The sequence below is a fragment of the Quercus lobata genome, chromosome 9, assembly GCF_001633185.2.
Source record: "Quercus lobata isolate SW786 chromosome 9, ValleyOak3.0 Primary Assembly, whole genome shotgun sequence".
NCBI classification, from domain to species: Eukaryota; Viridiplantae; Streptophyta; class Magnoliopsida; order Fagales; family Fagaceae; genus Quercus; species Quercus lobata.
Genome location: NC_044912.1, coordinates 50,023,860 through 50,034,731, shown reverse-complemented (window position 1 = coordinate 50,034,731; position 10,872 = coordinate 50,023,860). Strand labels below are relative to the sequence as shown.

The window sequence follows — 10,872 nt, the reverse complement described above, 5'->3', positions numbered from 1 at the left end:
ATGAATAATATATTAGATTTATAGCTATATAATATATGGAATTATAGATTTCCTTTTTCTTTGGAACTAAAGCCTTTGTTTGTTTGTTTTTTTTTTTTTTTTTCCATTTTATTTTAATTACTTAATTGAGGTTCAAGATGTCAAACTAATTATAATGCCTTCAACAAATAGCTATATATTTGAGTTACATAAGAAATTTTTTTTTAAAGTACAATGAAACAATTCTGAAATTTTGTGTGCATATCTGTAGTTAATTAGATATATTTTGTGAGCAACAACTGAGAAGCCTTAGGGTCCATTTGGTAGCAGAACTTAAAAACTGTTTTGTATAATTTAAATGCTTAAACTATGAGCCCTACTTTTAAGTTTTGTGTTTGGTAAGAAAACTCTTGTTAGGATATTTAGATAACACTCCTCACTTTAAGTGATTTAAAGAATGTATTTAGAGAACTCTTCACAGTAGCTTTTAGAACTCAACTAGCAATATTTAGTGTCATTGTGGTAAATATTGTGAAAAAGTGGGTCCCACCAAAACTGACTTGACACGACAGGTTGACTGCTCTCTCTCTCTCTCTCTCTCTCTCTCTCTCTCTCTCTCTCTCTCTCTCTCTCTCTCTCTCTCTCTCTCTCTCTCTCTCTCTCTCTCTCTCTCTCTCTCTCTCTCTCAGTGACAATGCTCCTCTCTCTCCCTTTCAAGTTTCTCTCTCTTCAATAAAATAAATTATTTTATACTATTCATGTGAGAGTAATATAAACTTTTTCTAAAAAAATAAATACTCATACCAAACACCCAATTTTGTGTTTTATACTTCGAGTCAACCTACTAGAACTCTCTTTTTCTAGGCTTGGGATTATTAGTTGTGAATAAAATATGTGACACTAAGCACAAACACAGTTGGAGTTAAATTAGATATATTTTGTATAGTCATTAAATTTTATAAAGACAATAAATCATCTAAAAACATTATTATAATATATATATATATATATATATGTAAGAAAATTATTAGAGCATATGTGTGTTTTTCATATTTTCCTTGATTGTTGTATCAATATCATAAGTTGGTTATGAGATGCATGTATAAGTTCATGCCAAGGTAGAATTGATAGTAATGGACTTTAACCATTGGTTTAGGTATTATGATTTCCGAAGTTTGAGTTCCTTCAGATTTAGGCATTCATTTCTTTTTCACTTTCATGTAAGGAACTAAGAATAAGTAATATGAGTATTAGGTAAGTCACAAAGTTTATCTAAAAACCTTATTATGAATTGAAACTTTTTTTTTTTTTTGGGTGACAAATGTTGCATACAATCATATTTCAAACAAATATATCTTCATGAGATTTCAAAATCTATAATATGTGAATTAAGCATGCTAAAAATATTATAATTTCACAAATATGATAATTTAAGAAAATAGTAGATATGTTAAGCCACAATACTAAGACAATAGTTATTTAACACTTCTACAAAGACATGAAATGATTATTAATGTGAGATGATGAAATACCATGTCACTATATTCTACGGGTACTGAATAATTTTCCCAAATAAGAGTACATTTTCATGATAACCTTCAAATTTAAGTACTAGCTTCACAGCCATTAATAGTGCTCCATCGAAAGCCGAGGCTTGAGTATAACATCCAATGGATCGACCTTAGGTAAAGCAATTCCTGGTCCTTCACGCATATCCACCTTCACACCTACCATGGGTGTGATATCAAATCCTTGAAGCAAACGAGCTAGTGCCAAGTGAACCACTTGCAAGCCAAATGTGATTGCAGGGCATGACCTTCTACCAGAACTGAATGGAATATACTCAAAATTTTGACCCCGAACATCAATGTCTGCATGAGTTGTCAAAAACCTCTCTGGTTGGAATTCAGATGGGTTCGACCACACACGTGGGTCTCGTTGCAACTTCCATATATTAATGAGCAAACGAGTGCCCTTTGGAACAAAATAGCCACCAACAGTACAATCTTCCATGGCCTCACGTACCCCTGTAAGGGGACCTGGTGGGTACAGACGTAAGGTTTCCTTAACAATGGCTTGGAGGTATTTTAAGTTTTGGATATCTGATTCTTCCACCCATTTATCTTTCCCTACATGCATGTCTAACTCTTCTTGGGCAGCCTTTAGCACACTTGGGTGGTTCAAAAGTAGGGAGAGTGCCCATGTTAGTGTAGTAGCTGTGCTTCCTGCTCCGGTAAGGATGAGAATCTGCCAAAACACACACACGTTTAACCTCCTCTTTTGATACCATAATAAATTATTTATTGTTCCAACACACAGAAAAATAAAAATAAGCAAGAGAGGGGGATGGTAGTTGTTCTCGAAAAATTCTTTCTCTTTGTTAAAAAGAGATCATTTTAAAATTTTCTTAGTTATGATTTAAAGTTTAGCTAGCGTTCATAACATATTGGTTAAAAAAAATAGATTTATATATCTTCTTGCACCCTTTCAAAGCAACCACCAAATTTCTCAAAGACATTCAACTGCTATTATAGTTGCTTAGTTTCTAATAATATAAGTATAATTCATGCCAAGAGTTTTGTAGCTCGACTAATACTTTTTGATTTTTTTCATCGAAGATATCATGTGTCCAATTCCTTCTTTCCCGACTATTGAATTATACAAAAAGAACGGTACAATTTGCATGCTTTCTTAGGGACCTAGCAAACCCAACCCGGTTTGAATTGAAGGGTAATGGGCAGATTGGAATATAATGGCACCTATCAAACAAACTCTATGTGTGGGCTGGGAGGGCCATGCACCCCCCCCCCCCCCCCCCCAGATTTTGAAAAACCAAAGACTAGTATGTATTTTTACACACAAGTTTAGAATTTTGTCCCCGAAATTTATATTTTGGCCCCCCTCTCTCAAAATACTTTTCAAATTGGCCCATGAAATCAAAACAGAAAACTTATCTGACCATTCTTGCATTCCATTTGCCCAAGAAAAACAAAAATCTTGAGTCAATCCTTTGGACAATTCATAAAACCGGACAACAAAAAAACCTTTAGACAAGGTTTGGTCTCATGGATGGATCTCTCTTCCTTCTTTGATCTGATCTTGTCTCCCTCCTCTCTCATTCTCTCTGCCTTGTGGTGTGTGACTTGTAAGGTGGCTGCTACTCTGCTTTTCTTTAATCTTTAAGTGATAAAGGTGGAAAGTGGAAACTTTTATTCCAAAACTATTAGTGAAATTTTTTACAAGTAGCAACAAAATCATGGCGCCTACTGACAATCCAATAGCAGGGGTACACCGTATGCGTAGAGTTTTTATTTTTTTATTTTTTTATTTCTTTTTTATAAAGAGTACACCTTTTGTTAGAATTTTTTTTTTTTTGGGAACAAAGGAATAGGTTAACATGTAGTTATTAATATAGGTTAATATAGAATAATGTAAAAATATTAAATAAGCTGATTTTTTTTTTTTTTTTTGGTGAACAAATAATTTGATTTTAAAACAAAGAAAAGATTAAAGAATCAGTCCAAAAGAAAAGATTAAAGAATCAGTCCAACTCATATCGAACCAAAGAAACTAGAAGTTTAGGATAAGAACCATTCATTTTTTCAGTTCTCTTTGCAATCGTATTTTTTATACCAGTTTAGTATAAGAATCAGTCATATTTTTCAGTATTTTTAAATAATTTGACAACTACAACAAGAAAAAGGGGGGGGCTTTGAACTCTATATGTCTTTGTTGGACACACTAAGGATTAGGAAATGTCAGTTTAGCTACAAAAAGCATTGATTATAAATCCCTATAATTAATATGACTTTTATTTGATGTATAGATTATAGGAAAGTCAATTACAATGTTTGATTAATTTATGGGTCCTGTTAACGGGTGCTATGCAGAACCCGTTAAGAAGGAATTTAATAATAATTTTTTACACGTGGAGACTTTTTCTTAGGAAAGAGAAGCCATTAAATTTGTTATTTATAAGAAAAAAATACCTTCATCTTTTAACTCTCCTCACCTTTTACGCTCAAAACTAGTTTAACCATCTCTCCCTTTTGCCCCCCAAAAAACAAATTCAAACCAAAACAAACAACAATTTCAATACTCTCAAAAAACAACAAAATCACACTCTTTTACAAAATAAGAACAATTTGATCTGAAATTAAAAACTTTTTGGGTGTGAATGAGGGAGGAAATAGATGGTATAAAATTGGACGACCCAGCAAAATGCCTGCTAAGCGGTCAGCTCTAGCGAGTATAACTAGGCTGAAATGAAGCTCTCCGCAAGCAAATCAACCTTGTCTAGATCTAGACTACCAAAACTCCCCCGTAAATTAAGTTCCATGGATGTGCCACTGTGGCAAATGTGATTGGAAAACTGGTGTGGTTCTCTATGAAAAAAATAAAAAACCAACAACTAGAGATTTGTTGGGGGAAATTTTGGGTCCGTGGATCCCACCAGAAGGAAAGAATCAGAAAAAAAAAAATGGTTCCACCTAGATTTGTAGCTGTGATGGAGAAGGAAAGAAATGAAAAAAAAAAAATATATTTTTTAATCAAAAGATAAGAATAAACATGAAGCCATAGGATGGGAAAGAGATCTGAGATCACAAGGAGAAAATGCTATAAATATGGAGATGGTAAAAATGGTTAAGAGGGTATTTAAGTAAAATAATGCAACATTTGATGTTTCCAATGTTGCCTGACGCATGTCATGCAGGTGTTGACGTTTTTCTTGATTTAGTAATAGCATGCAAACTAAACAAAGTACCAATGCAAACTTAATAGGTGTTGTATAGCACCGTTAACAAAAACCTTAATTTATAAGAAAAAAATACAAATTATTTGAGAACCAATACTGATGACGCAACTTTTAGTATTAACATACCAATTTCTAAAAGTTTTCAAACAAAAATGTTTTTGGCCCCCTTAAGTTCAAATTCTGGTTTTGTCCCTCCATGTTCAATTTCTGTGTTCACTTATCTATTCCATCTAACAAATAAATTCTGCTACTCTTTATTGGTTGATATCAAATAGATAATAATGTTGTGTTTGATTGAGTGGATTTTGGAACAATGGAAAAAGAGGAGGTAAAAAAGTATGAGAGAGTGACATTTTCAGCTGTTTGGTATAAAAGAAAATGGAGAGCGTGAAATGAGGCGTGTGGAATGGTTTTCTCCTAAAACAACAAGTCCCGAAGTTTTTGTAAATTTTTGGAACTAAAATAGTATTTTACCCATTTTTATAAAATTGGTAGTGACAACATACCAGTGCATTTGCCTTGATGATGGTATCGCGTGTATGCCCAGAAATCTCAGCATCCTCTGCAAAGCTCGATAGCATCACGTCCATGAAATCGCTTTCACCATCACTCTTCTGCTCTAATTGTTTCTGGAGATGTTCATTAAGCCAAATCTCAAGCACCGAGTCAAGTTCCTTAGCTGTTCTCTTCATGAAACCTATATGCCCTTGGTAGTCCATCCATTCAAGATATGGAATAGCATCAGACAAGACAAACACGCCAGCAAGATATAGAGCATCCTTGATGGCACTTTGAAAACGACATGCCTCACTCCTTTTTTCACTATATGTGGTTGCTGAAAATCGCTTACCGACAATCATCCTGAGGCTGATATTGAAGGTCATGTGCTCAAACAACTTACTAATAGTCACCACCTCGTTATTTGTACAAAGCAAGTGCGAGTCTTTAATCAAAGACTCCGCTTCTGAGAATCTTACATGCTTGAGCTTTTCAAGCCTATGGCTTGAGAGAAGCTCAAGAGTGGCCATCTTTCTTACATCACGCCAATATTGACCATAAGGAGCAAGAGCTAAAACAGCATTGTTGTAACCCATGTATTTCCCAGCTGCTATGCTTGCCCTTGTAGCAAAATTTCTATCATTGGTGGCTAAGAATTCCTTTGCCATTTCCCAACTACTCACTACTATGAATCGGTGGAAACCGATCTTGAGCGAGAAGAATGAGCCAAATTTATCAGCAATGGCTCCAAGAGATTGGGCAGCTGGGATTTGGCTTCCTAGAAGATGGAGGTGGCCTATGAAGGGCAATGCCCCAGCTGGTTCAGGGATTTCAATGCGTTTGGTGTAAGCCTTCTTGGTCTTTGATGCAATTTTTAGGATAGTATAGATTGCTAGCATAACAAAAAGCCCAAAAATGGTTTGGATATGAGAAGAAATCTCCATGGTGGTCTTTAGATCTTGGGATGGCAAGTGATATTAGATTTGATGTGCATTTATAGAAGCCACTTGTGTCCTTTTCTTTTTGTGGCAGTAAAGGGTTCAGTGACTTCAGTCAACACTATTGCATTGCATATGGACCAAAGATGTTGATTTGCAAAGTCAATCCTAAAGTTCCAGGCTAAACAAAACAACAAATGGAAAATTAGGTACGTGAAAATAAGTCTAATTTTGTGGTCTTTAGATGATTCGAAATTTTTTTGGTCTCTAATTTTCTGTGCTTTACATAATATTTTGTTTGTGGTTCTATTAATTTGAATTTCATGTAGTTTGAATTATTGAATTTTAAGAATATATTTTCTATTAATGGCTCAAAGACATTTGTAGAGTCTCTCTGCAAATGTCTTTTAGATGGACCTTTTTGTGACAATGTACGAGTGAACTAGGAGAATAACACTATGGCTACTCATAATATCTATTCAAACGAGGCATTATTCTCCACGTATCAACCGGTGGATAGGGAAATTTTTTTGATGGGCAACTCCTCGGCATCCAAAGTTGGAGGAAAGAAAAAAGGTTGGTCCTAAAGGTTATTTTGCGAAAGGAACTTATTTTGAATAACGTGCTACATGTGTCAAACAACTGTAAGAATATTGTTTGTATGATAATATGGTAATTTTGTACCAACCAATGGTTTTACAATTATTTTTAATATTGTAATTTTGCACCAACTAAATATGGGATGTTTGTGGGGCAAGGGGTGGCGGGTTCTTCAAAATGAATGTAATAACTGCTTTTCATATTATTATTAATAAGAACACAACTTTTGATTATATTTGTGAGTTATCTAATTTTTAGCATGGTAGATTGGGTAATGTTAACTAAAAAAAAAAATTGCATAGATTACTAAATTTAAATTTGTTGCCAAATTTGAAATTGATTTTAATCATAAGTATAAAGCATGTGTAAAAACTAAATTAACAAGAGTATCTTTTTAATCAGTTGAAAGAAACATTGATCCTCTGTAATTAATACATGGTGATGTATGTGATTTGAAATTTGTTCAATTTACTTTTAAAGAAGATTGCACTAGAATAGAAATTCTATCTTGTAAAAAAAAAAAAAAAAGGATTGGGTGTTAAAAATGTTTATTCATTATAAAAATGAAGTTGAGAAACAACTAGACAAAAAGATTATATGAAAATAGGAGTCACCTTTGGAAGGTCCATTTACAGTACGGTATTGTTTACCAAACCATTGTACCTTACTCACCTCCGCAAAATCAAGTAGCCAAAAAAAAAAAAAAAACCTGCCTTTAAGGAAATTATAAATGTTATGTTGATCAGGTTTGACAAATGTTACTATAGACTCAGTTTTTTGTAATGTCAACCAAAGATTGTTATGCTTTATGAAACCTGACTCTAATAAAGGAAGCTGTAGGTGCCCAATTTGTTACGATCCCAAGTCAGTGTTGGGCTCGTATGAAAAGAGGCTCTCACAATATCATTTGTAGAGAGTGGGCTTCAAAGGTATGGCCTTGGGCATAGATGATCTGATTGGTAGTAGTTCCTATGGGAAATACTGCATGGGCGGGTTTGATTTCCCTAACTAAACCCCTTCTCTCTTTTAGCCGGCCTCCCCCCCCTAGAGCTTTATTTTCTTCCGCTTTTATACTAGTGCTCCATCCCCTTTTTTGTGTCCACGTGATGATTTTACTTTTGGGGTGCAGGCCTGTCCAGTCGACCCATACCTAGAGTGGTTGGGAGTTGCTGGAGAGGCGCATGGGCATAGGCATGGGCCTGTCAGACGCCGAATCCCGTATTACTGTGTTGGCTGCTTTTTCCCTGGCCCTGCCCCTACACTCATTTTGTTCCTCTCTTTGGGCATTTAGTGAAGTGCCGAGGAGGAGGTCGTCCTCGGCAATGGCTCTCCTCGGCTTGGGCCGCGGACCTTAAGATAAACTGGGCCGGGGCCGGGGCTACACTTTCTTTGGCCCCACAATAGCCCCTCAAAAGCCTGCTGCCCGACTTTTAGTTGGGGAGGAGGGTTTTGGTAATATTGGGCCTACGTCATAGCCTGCTCTGCTTCTTTGCTCCATTAATATTTGCAATTTCCCACTTATACGGGGACGTGTCAAACTAAGAGGCATTCCCTCACCTACTCACGCGAGGTCCTTTGACACCCCTACGCTTGAGGTTCTCCTTCACGAGGATCTTCAGATCCTACGGTCAAGAATGGCGTTGGAACTTGAGCCCACCGTTCCCTATCTGTAGCCTTCTTTGGAACTCTGCGTACATTAAATACCTCCTCCTTTCCCTTTAAATAAGTAAGACAGTAGGTCACTCCTCTTACATACAAACCCATTAATCTTCTTCACAACTGTAACCCTTTAGCCATAATCACAGTCTCCATACTTAGTGTTCCCCACCTTTGGTGCAATATGCTTAAGGCACGTGTAGGGGTGAAGAAACTACCCCCTCCGCAGAGGCGCCGGACTCCTCCAAGGCTCAAGGTGATGTGGTCTGGACAAGGTAGACATAGACTCAAGGTGATCTTCCATTTTGGTAAGATGGGGATGATATCTCCCTCTCTTTTAGCCAAAATCTGAAGCAGGTACTGGCCGCGTCAGATTCTTGATGCATCAGAAGTAGGGTTTTCCGCCATCAGCGCCGTCTGCTTTGTCGCAGACGTGGTTCTACGGGGTCTCCTCCACCTCCGGCTCTCTGCACCGTTTCTTCAGATGGTGTTAGCCTGAGGTCAAGTTCCCTGCACCTTTTCTTCACCGGTGCAGGCCCCAAGTTGGGTTCTTTGGCTGCCTGAGTTATGGGCATGTAAAAGTGTCGAGAAATAGTTTCCTCAGACAACATCTTGGAACAGCAGCCAATCTCTCCTCTGCACTTTTCTTCGGCTCTTTCTTCATTCTATTGTATCTTTTCTTTTCACTTGTGTAGTTGGCTTTAGTATAAGTTTATTCCAGCTTTTCATTGTACATTGTACTATTTCTTTGTCTTAATAAAAGATGAGTTTATTTCTTTCTAAATATTTTTCTTTTCGGTAGCAATTACTTTGCGAATGAATATTAGATATACGCTTGCCTTTGATGATACTTGGAGCAGAAAAATGCCTTAAAACAAACTCCTACTAGTTCAAACTTACTGACATTATCAAGTATAACAATGGTAATCCTCAATAAATTAAACTCTTGGAACTAACCGGGATAACGGCTTAGCGCTGCGCGATGCCTGCTAGACAAATGTCCGAGAACGATAAACTCTAAATAATTCATCCGAGAGAGTAGCCGAGCAGTGAGGGGCCTCAATTGTGTTTTTGGTAGCATATTGCACTATATTGCATCAATCCCTTTGGTACTGAGGGTCCGAGGGTAGAATGGGGAATCCATTCAGTGTAGGGATTAACCCAACTGTTAATGGGGAGTTCTCCTCGAATAGATTCTAAGGCCCATGTAACGTAGTTTTTCTTTTAAGTAGTTGGTTTCCTCAGAGGCTTGGGTTCGAGGACCATACAGGGCCTTGGTTCTGTCCAAAACTCGTACTTTGCTTCTAAGTAGTTGGTTTCCCCAGAGGCTTGGGTCCGAGGACCATACAAGGCCTTGGTTCTGTCCAAAACTTGTACTTTGCTTCTAAGTAGTTGGTTTCCCCAGAGGCTTGGGTCCGAGGACCATACAAGGCCTTGGTTCTGTCCAAAACTTGTCATTTTGCTTCTAAGTAGTTGTTTTCCCCAGAGGCTTGGGTCCGAGGACCATACAAGGCCTTGGTTCTGTCCAAAACTTGTACTTTGCTTCTAAGTAGTTGGTTTCCCCAGAGGCTTGGGTCCGAGGACCATACAAGGCCTTGGTTCTGTCCAAAACTTGTACTTTGCTTCTAAGTAGTTGGTTTCCCCAGAGGCTTGGGTCCGAGGACCATACAAGGCCTTGATTCTGTCCAAAACTTGTACTTTGCTTCTAAGTAGTTGGTTTCCCCAGAGGCTTGGGTCCGAGGACCATACAAGGCCTTGGTTCTGTCCAAAACTTGTCCTTTGCTTCTAAGTAGTTGGTTTCCCCAGAGGCTTGGGTCCGAGGACCATACAAGAACCATACCAAGGCCTTGGTTCTGTCCAAAACTTGTACTTTGCTTCTAAGTAGTTGGTTTCCCCAGAGGCTTGGGCCCGAGGACCATACAAGGCCTTGGTTCTGTCCAAAACTTGTCATTTTGCTTCTAAGTAGTTGGTTTCCCCAGAGGCTTGGGTCCGAGGACCATACAAGGCCTTGGTTCTGTCCAAAACTTGTCATTTTGCTTCTAAGTAGTTGGTTTCCCCAGAGGCTTGGGTCCGAGGACCATACAAGGCCTTGGTTCTGTCCAAAACTTGTCATTTTGCTTTTCTCATCTGTGGGGCCTTGACTTTAAGGGAATGAAATCCTCGGCCGAGCCCCTTGAACCATCTACACGACTGACGCTATAAGTGTAGCCCCTAGTCAAGGATCATAGCCCCTATTGAAGCTCTACGCTAGAGCACTGTAAGTGGCTGGTAGAAACGACACGAGTATTGTCTCAAACCATCATCTATACCAAGACACAAACCTTCCCACAGACGGCGCCAATTGTAGGTGCCCAATTTGTTACGATCCCAAGTCAGTGTTGGGCTCGTATGAAAAGAGGCTCTCACAATATCATTTGTAGAGAGTGGGCTTCAAAGGTATGGTCT

At 37.8% G+C, this 10,872-nt stretch overlaps 1 protein-coding gene across 1 annotated transcript; it reads right to left on the bottom strand.

Annotated features, from left to right (window-relative positions):
- Positions 1 to 1,421: 1,421 nt before the first annotated feature.
- Positions 1,422 to 6,248, bottom strand: LOC115958901 (cytochrome P450 82G1-like). The gene is made up of 2 exons (XM_031077167.1): positions 5,242 to 6,248; positions 1,422 to 2,226 (listed from the first exon to the last, which is right to left on the bottom strand). Exons 1-2 carry the CDS (start codon positions 6,175 to 6,177, stop codon positions 1,606 to 1,608), a joined length of 1,557 nt encoding a protein of 518 aa, XP_030933027.1. The 5' UTR covers positions 6,178 to 6,248; the 3' UTR covers positions 1,422 to 1,605.
- Positions 6,249 to 10,872: the final 4,624 nt, after the last annotated feature.